At 39.7% G+C, this 18,017-nt stretch overlaps 1 protein-coding gene across 4 annotated transcripts in view; it reads right to left on the bottom strand.

Moving 5' to 3' along the window:
• The window catches only part of LIN9 (lin-9 DREAM MuvB core complex component), a 37,669-nt gene extending 21,965 nt beyond the window's left edge, over positions 1–15,704 (bottom strand). For 2 of the 4 annotated variants that reach the window (XM_062571608.1, XM_062571607.1), the window contains exons 1-5: positions 15,626–15,704; positions 7,256–7,288; positions 6,118–6,212; positions 2,201–2,305; positions 112–245 (exon numbers count right to left, since the gene is read on the bottom strand). In XM_062571608.1, the coding sequence (XP_062427592.1) occupies positions 112–245; positions 2,201–2,305; positions 6,118–6,212; positions 7,256–7,288; positions 15,626–15,704 (446 nt within the window). The remainder of the gene's footprint in view (positions 1–111; positions 246–2,200; positions 2,306–6,117; positions 6,213–7,255; positions 7,289–15,625) is intronic. The other 2 variants (XM_062571609.1, XM_062571610.1) reach the window with 2 other exon arrangements.
• Between the last annotated feature and the right edge of the window lie 2,313 nt (positions 15,705–18,017).

Consider the following 18,017-nt stretch of genomic DNA (forward strand, 5'->3'; position numbering starts at 1 on the left):
AAGCTCTAAAAGTTTAATAAATTTAAGAATGTCTAACAAATACATGAAAATTTGCTTTCAGAAAATGCTTTCTATGGTAATAAATGATAATTATATTAAAAAAATACATACTTATCTATATTTGAATAGAACCATTCATATATGCACCACTTGTGAGCTTTGGGAAGTTTGAGCAGGTTACGAAGCCGTAAACCAATCTTCTGTGATGCTTTCTTGTCTGGTGTTGGCATTGTTGCAGTAAGCTTCTATACAGTAAAATAAAGGAAATAATTAAACACAGCCCTCTAAGGTTCTTCAATATTCAAGTAATTAAACTTCATTTTCTTGATAAAAATTGAAACATTATTAATTCCTACATTTTAATCACATATATTGCTTCATGATAAATTTTGTTTGCAGATGTATAATAAATCTTACTGTGTTATATTAACAATGCAATCAGACATAGCAGACGGCAAACTTTAGCAGGATCAGTGCCACAAATTATCTCCATACAAGGCTCTTCTAATAAAAAAAAAAATTCCAACATTGAAACTAAGTTATTGACAACAATAGTACTGGCTCTGAAGCACACACAGACCTTAAAAATTTGAAGCACCATTGAACTTGATCCCAGCCTGGCATACATGACATGGAGGCTCAAATGTCAGCAACACCAACCACCGCATTTGCACTAGTGCTTCTACTCTTGCTAACTCTGTGCTAATTTCATCTTAAACTTAAGACGAAATTAGCACAATAATTTAATATAGTCAAAGCCTTGAGCAGAGTATTTGCTTTTTAACAAACTGCAGAAGTACCTAGCACAGACATAAGCAATCAAATTTTACCTATGTTTGAAAACTATTTTATAAACTGCAGAAAAGACACTGTCTTAGATCCCATGCATAATACATAGAATTGTGTTTAAACAGGACTGAAGAAAGATAATTTCATAATTTTGTTCCAGGAATAGCAGTCTTGACAGACAAGGAGAGTTATTTACAAGAGATTTCAGCTTTGTGAAAATATTTAACTGGGTCCCCAAGCCATCCTCTCATCCAAGTTATCCTCTCTAAATGCTCAACACAATTTTGACCTTTAGTAGCAGCAATAATAGGATAAAGCATAAGGAAGGCACCTTGCTGGCTCCTGCTGTGCTTAATCACTACCTTCTAGATACAGGTCCCCTTTCTTCCAGTGGAATTCCAGGAAAACAAGGCTTAGCAGGACAGCAAGATCTATGAGCAATGCGGCTGGAGTCCCTCAGAAACGTTTACCCAGTAATCACAGAATCTCCTGAACCAGACATATAAACACAAACCAGCTGGGCCTAGAACATTATTCAGGTCTTTCTACTGCTAAGAAATCATGGCAACGAATAGAGATGGCCCTTATCTCTGACAAAATGGATCCAGAAAAATGGAAATTGCCAAGCCTCCCCATTCTACACTGCACAGTACAGTTGAGAAAGCAAATAAGAGCAGTATTCAAACAGGTCTACTTCAGTACAGCAAATTCAGAAGTAGTAACACAAATGCATATCACAGGCTCCAACTGTTCGTACAGAAAAGTGATTTGGATGACACAGGGAACAGAGAGCCAATTATCTGACACTAAAAAATGCTGCCCTGTCTAGCATGGCAAAACAAGCAAAGGCTGAGAGGAATCATTGCTGCCACTTTGTGATATAACAAGGAGCAGACACTCAACGGGAAGAGTAGAAAAAGAAGTCATTCGAATTAGAGAAGAGTATCATTACAGGAGCAAGTAGGTATAGCTGGCCACGAATACTTTTAGGCTGGAAGACAAGAGCAAGTTCCTAACTATTGGAATATGATAATGTTCTGTAGCAGACTTCTAAATTAGATAATCAGTGCAAGAAACCTAGTTAGTTTTTAACTGATACTAAATAAATAAATTTACGCAGATCAGAGGACATGACTGTAGTAAATTACTCTGGAATCCTTCCTAGTTCTGTATGCTTATGTCTAGGATCAAAATGGACAGGTACTCTCATAAATAAGCTGAGGAACCCAGTTGTGAGAAGAAAATATACATGTATTTTGAAATGCGGTTTATCCCTAGTAACAGCATTCCTCACAAAAATATTTTTTAAATTGATAATGCAACTTGAAAAGCAAATGGATCCTAATTTTCAACTAACAGAGACAGGCTTGTTCCCCTTTCTGGTAAAAAATATCTGCATACATGTAGGTACCTGTGGAACCATCGCAACCTTCTGATTTCTTTTGGGTGACCTTGTGTTTATTTGTCTGTCATCTTCTTCACAGAAGAGTCGACTCCGTTTTGAATTTCTGAAGGGCTGCATGTATCAAAATTAACAGTGAATTACAAAAAAACCCTGATTTCTCTGTTCATGCACAGAATTGACAGTGAGAGAAATGGAATGCCTTTTCCCTGGCCACCTACTGGTTTAAGATAGATGGTACACAATAAATAGAGCTTCCCAGCAGTTACCAATCTAAGGGCTGAGAGAAGAGAGAAAAGAATATATGATTCCAGGCTTTCCAGTGCTAACTATAACCCATTACTCTACTGCTGGCCCAGATCCACAGAAGTATTTAGAACCTAACTCCCACTTGTTTCCAGGGGAGTTAGGTGTCTAAACACTTGTGTATCTAAGCTTAATATAGTATTTATTTTAGTTATAAGCACATCCATTAAACAGTTTGTTCTGGATTTGGGTTTAAAAAAAAATATTCAAACTGTGCTTATTTTGGTATGTTCTCATAAAAAAAAAGTTAGCTGCATACAAAATTTCTTGCAAGAATCTCTTATGAATCTAATTTTTTTTTAACTTGCTGAAAGTGCCTATGTTGCAAAATGCTAAGAAGTAAAGCCCTCTGAAACTAAAATTCTAACAAGTTATGTAAAAATATCAGATAAGAGAAGAATTTAGAATTTATGCTGATTAAATTTATTTGTATGCTAAGATGTTATAGCTCAAAGAAAATTAGAAGCTGACCAAAAATGAAAAATCATATTGCAAACGTATGCCATGGAAAAAAAAAAAATCTCTTTCAAATACTTCTGCTTAGTTATACCTTAAGATTTTACCCTATGACTAAAAGCTTGCACAAAAAGCTTGCCAAAGCCCAAGGACAAAACAGTACCCTGTGACTGGCTGTGCTGACAGCAAGAAGTCTTCCTTCCATGAACACCGTGGCCCACCACAGAAGCCAGCCACAACCGAAATCTCTCCTTTGTAGGGCTCCAAGACTGCACCCTGCAGCATTTCTTGTAATTCAAACTATTCACAAAGATGACAAATAAAGACAGAACAAACGCAGATTTCACTTCTGCCATTACAGATGGTGAAAAAGCTACTAATTGACATGGATATGAAATCTATGACTCCCACAAAGCGATGAGTACTAATGGAAAGAGAAGTCCTTAACAGCAGTCAGAAACAAAATAAATCAACAAAGTAAAATATAACTTCACTAATAAGTATTTTCATTTAAGAAAGATATTTAATAAGTTTGTGGCTGATCAAAACATCCAATATGTTTGAAAAAACCAGTCCCTATAGAATTAATTAGCGAGAGAAAAAAAATCTGTCTATTCCATTTCATGAGACCAGCTGGAGCTCTTCTGGGAAAGTGTGTATTTCTTACTCAAAATGTATACATATTTATAACCATACCTATGCAAGTCTACTGTTAATCAACAATGGTGCTGGACACCCAGGTACATTCAACACACAGAAAAAGAAAACATCCATTCTTTGAAGGAGATACAAACTAGGAAAAAGAGACACCTTGAATAGAGGAACTATATATTAGAAAGGCAACCAAATGGTGTCCATATCATATTAACATAGTAACTAGTTTATTATATCAATTGTTCTGGATGTTTTCCTCTCTTCAGCAAGATACAGAGTTCTTTTCTTCCCATGTTCCAATTTGCTACACTGCCTCAAAAGCAAACTTAAATTACCATGTCTTTATGCTCCCTTATATCCTCTCTGATGTCCTGGACAAACCATTATCTTAAAAAGAAAAGGCCTGAATGTTTCTAACTTTGGAGCTACAGAGCAGATCCACATTCCTGCCTCAACAATAAAGAAAGACTCTTATATCACTAAATTCCCCAAATTCATCTATCACAGCATTCCGCCCACAGAGAAAACAGGTCCTTACTGAATTTTCATAATTATATCGTAAACTTGGTATCTGAGGTGCTGGTTCCAGAATGACTTCTTCCTCCCGAATGTCCACACAGGACTGCCTGATTTGACAACGCACTAGATGACACTGTACTGGAAGAGCACATGCCAACACAATGTTGGAAAATAAATACTCAAACGAACAAGACAAAACTTAAATAATTCCTTCAACCTTATGCTAAGGCTTTATTACAGGCCAAGAAGACTGATTTATAAGCCCCAACAGAAGCTGCCAAAGCCTGTTCCAATGAACTATCCAAAATGGCAAACTGTTTCATCAGTTTGGATTGCCTGTGTCTCACATCAGAAAAAAAGTAAGAAGTGTTGCAAAGAGGTGCCATCCAACTTCGCTAAAAAGGTTGGGCATTTTTGGAAGATTTTTCAATCAACGGTGCAACATATATTCAAAACTTAGAGTGTTTAGGAAACTCAAACAAGCACAGAAGGCCTCGTCACTTATCAGCAGCATGGGCTTTGCACACATATCAGTATCCTCTGTTCTTTACCCCAACTTCCCACAGAATACTGAATCAAATTCAAAGTCTCATTATTTATTTTCAATACTTTAAGCCAGCATACTTAAAATTTTGGTATAAATATTACGGTTAGTGATTTCTATCATCTGGCACATGCAGTCTTCTAAATTACTGCTAAAACCTGTTTTTGTGAGAAGATGAATTTCCCTAGTGAGTAGCTGGAAACTGTGAGTTGAACTCCCACAGAAACTAAGTGCTATCACAAAGATCACTATCGTCTAGAACTGCATTTTGTAGACCCTGTCTTCTCTAACATAAGCATTAGCAATATGTCTCCCTACACCTGCATGAATCCTACCAAAAACAAGGCACTTTTCTGTGTATATTTCTCTCTATGGGGAGAAGATCACAGAAAAATTACACCTGACAGCTGTTAGTCACATTTCTTAAAGTGCTACTGGATGCTGCTCAGATATTTTGATTATGTGTAGAGCAGCCAAGTGCAAGAATTTCAAACATAACACTTCCCTGAAAATAAGCAAGCAGCTTACTACAAATAAACAAATAATGATTTGAATACAAAACAGTTGACTAGTTAGAAAGTTGGCTGCAATTACTGTGGAAGAAGGTAGCAGCAGAAGAATGTGGGAGAGAAGGTCTGCATAGCAATCCAGAGTATGCCATCTACCAGGGTGTAATAGAAAAGAACACACAGTATTACAGATTTGGACAAACAAGGCATTGGGTGTGATACAGCCGGCAGCATAAACAAAACAAAAATAGATAGGTACAGGCAGAGGCAGTTGAGAATTATCAAGAAAAGCTTGAATGTGATAAAGAAAGGACAACAGAATGCTTCAAAAAGAGAGGGGGGGGGATGGTCAACCTAAACAGAAGAACAGAAACATGACCTTGGAGGCTGTGGGGTCTAGTTTTTTAACTTAAGCTCTCCTATGAGTGCTCTCAGAATACTGCAGGACACTTCATGGCCATTCCTTCCCTTTTAGTAAGATATTCCCCCCCCAGAAAACACAAGGATGGAAGCACATTATGACATTTTCCCTTCCTTTTTCCTACGCATCAGTTCTTAGCCAAAATTCAAAACGAGGTATTTCGTGGGATAGACCAAACGGTTTATCAGAAATGATGATTCCTATATTCATAGTGGTAGATACAGTACAAATATTCCACACAGCACTTACTTTACAAAAAAAGACAGAAAAATGACTACGAGGTATCTTGAACAAAGACATAAATTTAACTTGTTCCTTTATTCATTTATAAAATATGCCTTCATTTCACACTGGAACTGCATAGAGTACTTGTGAATGATATAGTTTAATGCTCTGAATACGTGAAACTGTAACTATTGAATAATTTGCCCAAGATTTATATCTGGTTCACTTTATGGTATTTTACTCATCCTAAAATTGTCTCCTTTTTGGTTCTTGAAATATATTTGCTTCTTACCATTTCCACAGCAGAACCAACATTCTTGCTTTTCCAAATAGGTGTTTTCTGCAGAGAATTGTACTTTTCATTCCATGTACTGGATAAACTTCCCTCTGTTGTAAAGAGTTCATGTCATTAACGTTTTTTTTGTTAATATAACTACTATCCAGAAGTTAGTATAATACTGTCAAACATCAAAATATTTTTGTTACTCGCAATGTTTTCTTTTGAGTCAACTATGAATGGATTTTAGATACCAATAGTTTTATTAAATTGTTCTGAACACTCACAAGAAAAAATGAGAGAGGCTTTCATAATAAGGAAAATCAAGAGCAAAGTTTTTTTTCTTGATACAAAGCTTAGATTTCATGAAATCCTTCTTTGCTGCAATCTGTTATTTCCACCGCCAAAGTGACAAACACCTGGAAAGCTGTAGCATGGTTGTGACAGAATCTTGAAGAAGGTAAAACTTTGGAAGTCCTGGCCTCCTCCAGCCTCTAAAAAAATGATTTAAGGGGATGCAATCCAACAACAACATCAAAAAAAAAAATCAAATTTAACTGACCCAAACCTGCAATGGTTAAAACATACTCAGCAGATCGTTTCCTCTTTGTTGTTTAATGCAAAATATAAAGAAACTTCTACTGTTTGGCAGAGAAAAAGTATTCAAATTTTTAATGTAATATTCATTAAAACAATTTCAAAGAAAGAATATAGGAAACATTTTTCTAGTTCTGCCACTACTTGCTGATAGAAAAACACAATGAGATTATAAATTTCCTTCCTATTGTAAATTGCTGCATGTAGAGGTTGCATGAAGAATCCTTCTCCTATCTCATCCTCAAGAGAGGAAAGATTATCTCAATTTTCTCATCAAACCTGACGCCTAAGTAGTACTTGAAAAGAAAAAACACATTTCAGAAATGCCACCCAAAAGAACAGTGTCTAAATACACCACAACATATGTAGTTTCAACTGCTGAGCATCAGTCAACTGAAATAAGATATACACAATAAAAAAAACATATTTTAACAAAAAAATTCTCTTTAATAAATGTTATTTTGTTGAAGCTTTTGAAGCCAGAAACTCAGTAAATCTGAAAGTCAGATTATCTATTTCATTTGTACAATAGTAAATTAAGACATTAATTTCTTACCTTTCAAGCTCACAAGTGCTTTTGCTGAAGAACCTGTAATGTATCAGAAAGTCTACATAAATCATAAGATATTTCAAAGTACACAACCTATGCAGAGTCTATGTGTTCTTAATTAATCCTTAGGCAGAAACAGCAATTTAATATCAAACCTTTCACAGCTGAATGAATGAACCCCGTATACTCTCCATGGCACTAGGTATAGCGTTACATGGCTATGACTCAATAAACCTTGGAAGTGTATTCACTTCCTTTTTTATGACTGTGAAAGAAAAGGCAGAAAACAGTTTCTAATCCTGAGCACTTTTGTTTAATGCAGTCAGTTCTGAACAAGCATTATTTCCAAACTGCAAACTTCCACACAGTTGCTTGTTTGATGCAACTGTGAACATATTATACAACTTGCTATGAAACTGCATATGAGCTCTCTTTAGTGACTGAAACCAATTCAAAGTTCTCCAGTATCACAAATACAGACATGGTATATACCATGCTTGCATAAATACATGGGGTCCCTGCTACCCACCAGGAGAGCAGTCCTGAGAAGTGGAACAGTCACATGATGGCCAGTGGGGCACTATTTCTCCCTCAAAGATTAATGTAAGGCATGGCAAGATGCGTGCCAAGATGAATACATACATATAGTTTAAAAACATGGGGAACACATACACGTCACTGAAGATGGACAGGCAGAAGCAGTATCATGAGAACTGCCAACCAGAGGAAATGTTGGCTTTTCAGAATGGATCACTATTCTGAAAGCTCTCAGGCACTCCACCTGTAAGGCTGAGCAACGCCCTCTTTTTCTGTCCGTCTTTCTCAGGTGAATCAAGCTCAATGAACTCATTCAAGGGTGAATACGACAACTATGGAAAAGCAACGATTCAGCGAGAGGCCACCAAGCGTTATACTGGGGGTTTAGTTGCACAGCTGAAGTGCCCGAGATGCTTTGCTGACCATCAAACTCAGACGCTTCATCTGTGAGAGCGACGACGGGTCAGCAGAGCAGCCAATTAAATGACTGGCAATGGAAACACGAAGCAATGGATAGCAGTATTACTGCGCTACCTTCTGCTTTGGTAAGATTAACATTTCAGAACAGCCCTGGCTGCTAAGGTATTGTCTGCGTGGAGTAGTTACGATTCAGGTGTGAGTTTCCCCAAAACCACAACCCTCAGTATGCATGCTAGAATAAGAACATTCATTTATTTTTACTTAACCTGCAGCTAAGGTATCATAACTAGAAAAGAGAATCTTTATTCAGGAATACAAGCGTTCAAATAGGAAATTCCTGTCCAAGGCATGTCTGTAGTGAAACTAAGCTATTTTAATCTAATAAATTGCAGGAAATTGCCAGAACTTATATTGTGTAGTCTAAAACATTAGAACACACGTAAGATACTAAAATGACAATGGAGATGCATATAAACTTAATTTTACCTTAAAGGCAACAATATCATGGGTTTTCTTGTCAAGTTCAATTCTATTGATCATAGGTGCTACTTGTAAGAACAGCAAATCTTAATAAAAATGGTACATTTCACTTTTTCTGTTTAATTTGGCACTATTCTGTGTGGCCCTAGTTGTACATAAATGGAAGCTAGAATGTGTAATTGGTTAAAATAAAAAAAATTAATACAGATAAAAGTATTTTAAAAATCTAAAAAATAATTGCAAAGTGATTCAGGACAGATTAAGTCTATTGCAACTCTCCTAATTTTTATTAAAATAATTATTGGTTTACTAGTGTCCCAGTCTCATATTAAATATCAGTGATTTTGTGTACAACTTTCATTTTGATCAACAAATATATAATCATGGACAGCCTTTTTAACCAGCATTTTAATTATAAACAAAGATTAAAGCAAAACATATACACATACTTGAATGTAAACACTTATTATAGCAACGACAGATTTCATTGCTACAAACATCAAATACATTAAAAGTAATGGGTGGAAAGGAAAAAATACAGGACCTGTGCATCACTTAGGATGTTATAACCAAAATCTGCTTCAAGATTCAGAGTGTTATCGAGGTGACTTTCTTACTACTGAGAATAAAAAGCTCAGCCTACTTACTACAGCAGTGGCTCAGGAATTACAAGGTCTACTTGCAGTAATGTTCTCTTGTCACAGTATTCCAAAGTGAACTGTAAAAGTGGCTTAAGTCTTGTTTTAGTATCCTACTGGGTTCTGCTTTTTGTATAGTGTTAGTAAATAAATTGCTTCAACACAGTGTTCCCACTGGACCAAGAGTTTGAAAAACTAGGAGAAAGTTCAGAGCAGAGCTAGGAGAAAGATTTGAAGATCTAAAATCATGCCTTATTGTGAGAAAGTCAAGACACTCCAATCTCGTTCTTCCCAAAGAAGGTCAAGATCTGCACTGATCACAAGTATCTACAAAGGAAGGTAATTTAAAAAGTAAATAGGTCTGCATCTTTCTTTTACACGGTAAAAGGTAAAATATGATCTAACTGTTTGAGGATGAACTAGGTAAATTCAGATTTGCAAGGAATGCAAGAAGTTAACACTTTTTATATTAATCATAGTAAGAATGGGCATGACAAGTTCCCTGTCATTCAAAGTCAAATCATCAGCTTACATACGCTTTTAAAGAGAAAAATATAGCTGAAACGGGAAATATGGAACTGATATACAGAAATTCCACAAATACAGGTGCTGTTGCATGCTTAAAGAAGAATGTCAGGTAAGAGGATTATAATGGCCTTGTCTAGCCTTAAAAATCTGTAAAATACATGCAACACAAGAGCAGTAAAAAAAAAAAAAAAAAAGGTGTTAGAGATTGCGAGGCACTTACTAGCATGATAAGAGGAAGCCTTTTATAGTACCTATGGGACAGGAATAAGGGTATTTATATGTTTTGTAACATCATCAAGGAGTTATTTTTGAGGAGTGCACATAAAATTGAATTAAAAAAATTCAGTGTTAACACACTGTTGTGGGCCAAGTCAAGCACAATAGGGACTACAACTTTTTCAGGCTAGACTAGACAGAGATCTGCTCTGCTGCAGCTACTGCTCCTCGTGGAGCAGCAGCTGGACAACTCCCTTAGTCCTGAACTCAGGTCCCGGCAGCACCGGCGCAGCCTCCAGGACCACCATCCTCTCCTAGCGCAGGAGCATGCTTATAGAGCCTTATCAGGAAGATAAGCTGCAACAACCACTTTGTGAGCAACATGAACAGACTTGAAAAGAAACACTGCTATTTCTCCCTCTAAGAAGTATTTTTTTATGTGGAGGAAGGCTCTGAAATGCAGGAAAGATAATTCAAAATCTTTTCTTCTATTCAAAAAACTAAAAACTAAAATTAAAAAAATTAAACATTTATGCTCAAAAATAAACATCCATACTCTCCTCTCCATCTGAAAATACTCTCTCTCTTTTGTCCAGTTAAGGTATTACTGCAGTTCAATATGGACAGTTATGGATGCCCTTGTGTGTATTTTCAGTGTTAACATGAAACAAAGCAGTTTAGATTTTAAGAAGAGCTGTTTAGAAGCTGTGTTTAACTTTAAACGGGAATACCGACACATAATTGTGAATGGTTTTTCAGGTTTTTCGTAATAATAATAAATTTGTAACAACTGATCACAATTTTGAAAATGAAGGTTACAAATAACTAAAGGAAAGTTCCACAGCTACTGATTTTACTAACGTGTGAGCACAAAGAGGTATCATAAGAGCATATTGAAATCAATATAGGAAATTGTGTAATTCAGATGAGTAATAACAAAACCTGTCCTCTCCAGATCATTACACTATTTTATCTAAATTCTGCACAGATGATCAGTTACTTTAACCCTGGCTGCGCTACATCTGAAAAACATATGTAATTAACTACACGGATGGCTCTAAAATGGTGTGACAGAGCAAACTTGTGGAGAAGGAAGGAGAAACATAAGCCTTTATTACACATTGAGTCATTAACCCTGCTTGAGATCATTCATCTACACAAGCATGGCACGAGTTGCTTTAGCAGAGAGGAAGCATCTCAAATGACTGGCCATTAAAAGGACAGCTAATTCAGGGAAACCTAGAAAGAGAAAAGCATGCATCATAGGAAGAACTAGTGACAGCATTTAAGCTCCCTCAAAACTTTTTGGCTTACAGAGAGTAGTTAAACAAAAACCAACCAACCAAAGAAGAACAATAACTTTTAAGCATGGATCAGCATTTCCCTTATGTTATGAAGCCACTAATGGTTTGATATCCACATAAATCCAAACTCTAATTTAACTAGTAGATGGAAGTTGATTTTTTCATCCTTGTAATCTCTGCTACAGGACTTGTGCAGACAAAAAAATAATTAAATGTTCTATTTCCAATACTACAGTCTCACAACGTGCAATATACTAATACCATAGTAACACTGCAATTCTAAAGGGATGCAGTATAAATGACACCAAAAGTATTCATTGTGGGTACTCTTTGGTACTCATGAAACTGATACCAAGCACTGGCTTGTGTGTTGAATCTCATATGGTTCTGGTGATCTTTTGCCTCAAATGTCCAGAGCAAGGCAGTGCTATGGCCATGGCCCCTTTGCACTTGCAATGGAAAACCAAAGCAGCTAGAGGTGGGCCCCATTCTTCCTCCATCTATTGGGTGAAGTGTCAGAGCAGAGCAAATAGTTATGCGGGGGGGGGGGGGGGGGGGGGAGAGGGCTGTGAACCATAGCAGGAGATCGCACTGGAGTAAGGAAGATGATTTCTGCCTGAAGCACCTTCCTTACGCTGCTGCCTCCATCTATGGGACGAAAGCCCATGCAGAAAGTTCCTCCTCCTCCCTTTTCTGCCTATCTCAAAACCCCTAGAAACATTATTAGCAAGATCTACCAATATACAATACTAAAAAGAGTAGTATATTACTGATTATTGAAAAAGGTTAACACTTTCCCACCTATCACTACTGCATTCCAGCTTCTTTCCCTGATTCATCTGTCACTTAGTACACGGAAACAATCAAGTCGCTAGTAGCTCAGTGCTCTACTCCTGCTGGTGGCCCCTTGCTGCAGAACTTTTAATGCGCTAAGCTATTACTAGTAGGAAGCAACAAGACAGCACTATGTATATATGCTTCGATACAATCAACTTCCCCTTCTGAGACAGGGAAAAATAGCCATCTGGTTTACCGCAGTAAAACTGCCCACTATTTACTTCCACTGCAGAATTACCGGGAGATAAGGAGGGAGGCGGGGAATACATCAATTAAAATTAGTCATGTGTTCAGTGTGAGGTCTGCATAAACAATTTTGTCTCCAAAATAGAAATCCAACGATTAGTGTTTAAAAAACTTCTGCAACTGGGAACTTTAATGTTCTATAGCTGTTGGTTACTTGATTTGCCACAGAATCTCTCCCTCTTCACAGAATTTTGCTCCATACAAGATGACAATATCCCTCTTCCCTTCCAACACTAGTGGGAAGGGGCACAAACTACATGAAATGCATATAAACCTGCATACTGATATCTCGTCCATATTTTAGGTCATCATCGTGCACTCCCTCATTCATTTTTACAGGATGGTACATCAACAGTTACAAAGGTAACTTTTGGAAGCACAAATGCCTTCTCTGGTAAGGCAAAAGTAGAAATAGTAACTTACACACTGTCTAGTCTTACGAATGGGAGCATAGATCCAGTAAACAATAAAATGCTTCTAATTAGTTATTAGAGTTCTCTCAATTGGCCCATGACTTATATTAATCAGTGTCTTACATGATACAGCAGACATGACTGAGCTGCACCAAACTGAGAGTGTCAGTTCTGTCTTTAATCTATGACGAGCCTTCATAAATATCTTTGATTAAAACAATGGTGCTGGATATATAGGGATATTAACTAGTTTTTCTCCTGATCGCTATCAGAGTTGTAATAAAAATCCATATGCAGTAGTTAGAAGTAAAATTTGAATTCAAAGTCACCTCTTTCTGATAATCTTCTGTTACAGAAGTATTTGGTATGTTCATGAACTTGCACAATGATGTGCAAAATAGTGTTAATGTCATTAAAAGCAAAAATCTACCCTTTTGTACGTAGGTTTACTGAGGCTACTAAATGCACTAGTTTCAGTGTTACAGAAGAAAAGTTTAACTATGTTAAAATAATTTTCAATGTAATCTACAAGATTATAGGATCAAACCAATAAGAATCCTTTTACCCCCAGAAATCCTTTTACATCCTAATTAAGTGAAAGACAATGGATTCTACACACAAATCACATGTAGAATTCATGCAAAAACAACAAAATGTATTTTCTCCTTTCAGAGGAATAAAGCCCAACAGCTAATAGAGGGGCATTTTTCTACCAGATCTTACCCTACTCCATAAATCACTTCTGACAAGAGGTATAGCTCTCCAGAGAACTCTTGTGAATACACAGGTGAATATTCACAGACTGCCTTTTTCTTACTGAAATAGCTGACCAAATAACCACAGTGAATTCATAGGACCAATAGGGCTAAAGATGACCACTATTCGGTATTAATAGGAGCTATCTGATGCAGCAGTTCCTTTGCCATATTAAGTGACTTGCTTGCAAGAGGTACTTGTTCAGTTTTAATGGAATACATATAGGGCTTTGTTCCATGTGAATAAATGACTGCAAATGTACAGTATATTGTAAAATGCACCCACCACATAGTGACTAATTTGTACATGAATCTTCCTGTATATACTGTTATGAGTATCATATGTAAGCCTGCAAAGATACTACATGAGTATCTTGTAAGTAAATACTACACAGATGCACATGTTTTAGAGCAGATGAAGGTGCTACACAGAAACCTGCAATAGTGATGCCGTATCTTGTAAGCACACTAAAATATTGGTTGTATATTTGTTTAAACAATTATATAGAAGTAACTTCTGCAAGTCTTCATATGCATGACGTGTATCAGTGTGCAGCTGCGTACCTATGTTCTAAGCGATGCCTTCACATTTGCTTAATTCTGTCCACCTCACTCAATATTCCCATTTGATGTGCCATTTTAAGATATGCAGTCTTAGCCTTCCAAAAGGCCTCCCTCAAAAACCTTCAAATCCTTTTTTCCATCATTCTCTGAATCTCCCTTACAGTCTATCTTCAGCTTTGATTATCAGAACTTAAAACACAGCAATGATTATGAGAGCCCATGACAAATACTGACTGTTGATTTCATGCTTTCTCTGTCCTCTGGTTCCTCAGACTGAGGATCGTGACTCCTGCTTATAGCAGTGCTAGAAGCAAAAGGGTTCCAAAACACCTGTAATAGGATGGAGGAAAGACTGCAGTATGGAAAGAGATGAAACAACTTTTCTTTTTTTTCCCCTTTTTCCTCTTTTTAGTTCAGCTTAGGACTTTGGTCAGCCACTACTGGGTATCAAGGAATTCTCACTTTTTCAGCAAGCAGCTTAGGTGTCCTGTGGCACATGGTTACAGTCAATCTGGGGTTCACAGCACATAGAAACTGCCCCATTTCAGTGCCATTGAAGAGCGGCATAAACCACTGGCTACAGAGTGGCTGTTAGACCACAGTCAGCTCCTCCTTTGCATCCCCTTTACATACCCCTGTTTTCTCTTCGATATACTTGCACCCTCCTCAATTTGCTTGTGAAACTTTTAATCTCTTCTTAAGTTCTATTAGATCCTTTATGCACTATATTGACCTGCCTTCTTACAGGTATATTTTATATTGAATCATTTCCTCCTTTACAATGTTCAGGTAGGTATCCACGTATACAATAACGTGTATTTTCACCTCAACTGTAAATGAGCTTTTCACCTGACCTTTGTGTGCACCTGGCACATTAAAAACTACATTCTCACAAAACCTACACAGATGTATAGGTTTGTACGTGTGCAAGCATGTGTTTTTGTACGAGGACCCCCCGGGGGTCTCCGAGCTCTCCTCTCGGCATTTGCCAGTGCCCCCTAGATGCAGCGAGCACCCCCTAAGCCCCAGCCCCCGCGAGGCGACCGCGCTGCCCACAGTGCGCGCCGGGAGCGCCCCGCTCCGCCGCCGCCCCCGCACGGCGGGGCGCCCGCCTGCTCGCCCCCTCGCCGCGCACGGCACCCCGCGCCGGCCCGCGCACCCCGCAGGGCTCCCCCCGCCGCCGCCCGGCAGGTGCCGCCCGGCCCGGCTCGGCCCGGCCCAGCCCGGGCGCGGGCAGCCCGGCGCCCCGCGGCGGGCACCTCCCGCCGCCGCCGCCCGGGCCGGCGCCTCGCCCGGGCGGGGCGGCGGCGGCGGCAGGGGCCGGGCCGGCCCGGTTGCCAGGGAGGCGGCTCGGGCGGCGGCCCCGCACGGCGCCCGCGGCGGGGCCGGGGCCGGGCGGCGGGGGGCGGCGGCGGCGGGGGCGCGGGCAGCTACTCACTCTCGTCAGGCAGCTGATCCAGCTCCGCCATCTTGAACGAGCCGCGCCGCTTTTTCAAAGGCTGCCTGGCGCGGTGCATTGTGGGGGAGGAGACGGGGCCTTGCGCGAGGCGGCGCTGCCGCGCGGGGCCGCGGCCGGCGCTCGCGGGCGAGGCGCGCGCCGGGGCGGCGGCGCCTGCGCAGGGGCGCGCGCCGCGAGTGGGCGGGGCGGGGCCGGGCGGGGCCGCGAGGAGCGGCCGGTAACGGCCGCGGCGGGGGGAGGGGGGCTGTGCTGCTCCCGCCGCTGCGTGTGTGAATGTGTGGGGAGGCGGGAGCCGGACGGCGCAGTGCGGGGGCTGCGGGCTGCCGCTGTGCTCCTGGGTGGCGCCGGGGGCGGCAGCGCGGGCCCAAGGGTCGCTCCACCGTCGCAGTCGTGGGCTGCAGTTTTTTGAGACAGGTCACCAGCATTTCATCCACCTTCCTCCATGAAGCGAATGTCCCGCCGTGGTTGAGGGCTCAGCCTTCCCTCGGCACCGTACGAAAAATGTTTTCCTAGGACAGCAGGGCTAGTTGTCCTATAGATAAAACCAAAGGATGGCAAAGGTGAGATGAGGACAACCTCTAAACAACAAGAAAATCAAAAAAATTTAAAAAGCAGCTCCTGCTCTATAGCACTCTTCCCGAGTGCCAGGAAACGCTCAAAGAGGCTATTGCATGAAGGTCAAGGTCTCCCTCCTTGTCACCCAGACAGCTGTGCTGTGGGGAGAGCCAAGAGCTGAACTCGAGGGGAAGCTTGTCACTAAACCAAGTCCTTTTGGTCTGCCCTGTAACACAGTCCTAGCTGAATTCCTGCAAGCCAGGGAGGTGGTTTTGCTTGTGTGGTCTCCTTTAGTCTCTGCAGCAAGGTGGATTTTAAATCTGTTTCTTGAATAAAGAAATAAGCATGGAGATCATAAGCCACAAGCCCATTCATGTTTAAGGCCTCACTTATTTGCATGAGTTAGAAAGAGGTAGTGTTTTTACAGTTACTAGTGTCAAAGCTTTGCCACCCAGAATTCAATTTTTATTTCAAACAAGAAAACTCAATTTGAATTTCAAGGCAAATTAACAGTGCATCTTAGTCCAAGCAAAGTCAGTATGTGATAGTAAATGGACTGGTTTGCCTACCTGTTTGCATCTCTTTAAAAGCACCTTGGGAAAGTTAGCTAGTTGAAACCAGGAATTCTGCAACATGCAGCAGTGTAGATGTTGGGAAATGGAATAGATTTTGTGTTCTGCATTTGCTAATAAAGGAACCCAGCAGACTGGTACACTCTAGCAGGTTGAGAGGAGCTGGATATAGGTCATGTTATTAAACAATTAAACCCACAATATTGCCCTTGTGCTTAAGAGGGGGGAAAAGTGAGTTTTCAAGAGGGGGAAAAAAATACCGAGTAAAATCCTTTGAAAATTCCCTCAGGGCTTTCTATGGACTAGATAGAACTGTTAGAGGGTGGGGGTTTGCGTGTGTGTTTAAAAAGAGAGAAAGAGAGAGACATGAAGCCTAGCAGGCATTTCCACCTTATTTTCCAAGTCATTTTGAAAGACTGTTAACAGAATCTGCCTTCCCCTTAACCCCAAAAGGGCTTAAGACACTTCAGTGAGATAGATGCAAAGGAGTACAGGCATAATAGTAAAACTAATAACAAAAGCAACAAAAAGTCATCTTTGCCGTATCAAAGACAAACTACACAGCATTAAGCCTTGTACATTTTCTCCCTTTATTAAAGGCATCACCACCATGCAAAAGGAGGCCTGATACCAACTACACCTTACAGGCTTGGATGAACAATGACATGCTAATGATATTAATACTTTTTCTGTACTTTAGCTAAACTCCCCTTGTTCCAAGAGTTAGATGTTAATGCTCAGCTAAGAGCGGCAACAGTGAGCCTGCCAGTCGATGGAAGACACTGATCACTACTGGGATTTTTACTGCTGTGCTTTGTAAATCTTGTCATCAGGTCTCACTGTGTTGAGAGCAGCAGTTGCTCAGTGCTCCCTGATGCCAGAGCTCTCGCAAGGGAAGGAATTTTCTGGGGGATGAGGGGGAGGAAAGACAAGTTTTCTACAATAGAATCATATTTTGCAGCACTACTTACAGCCTGAATTTCTAGAAGGAAAAGCAAACAGAGATCTTTGTGAGAAAAACAAATGCCTTTCAGGGCATCTTTGTACTTTGTTATTAAAAAAAAAGGCAAAAACAAAAAACACAAAAAACCTAGGAGGTGTTTTTCCCCTTCAACACTTCCCACTGATCATCTTACAAGTTATAGGTCAGAAGGTAGAATTAAGCTCCCAACAGTATTACACCAGATACTCATGCATTTCATTCCAACAACTGCATTTAGAAAATATTTAGCAGAAGCTGTTAC

Source organism: Rhea pennata, chromosome 3 (assembly GCF_028389875.1).
Source record: "Rhea pennata isolate bPtePen1 chromosome 3, bPtePen1.pri, whole genome shotgun sequence".
Lineage (NCBI taxonomy): Eukaryota > Metazoa > Chordata > Aves > Rheiformes > Rheidae > Rhea > Rhea pennata.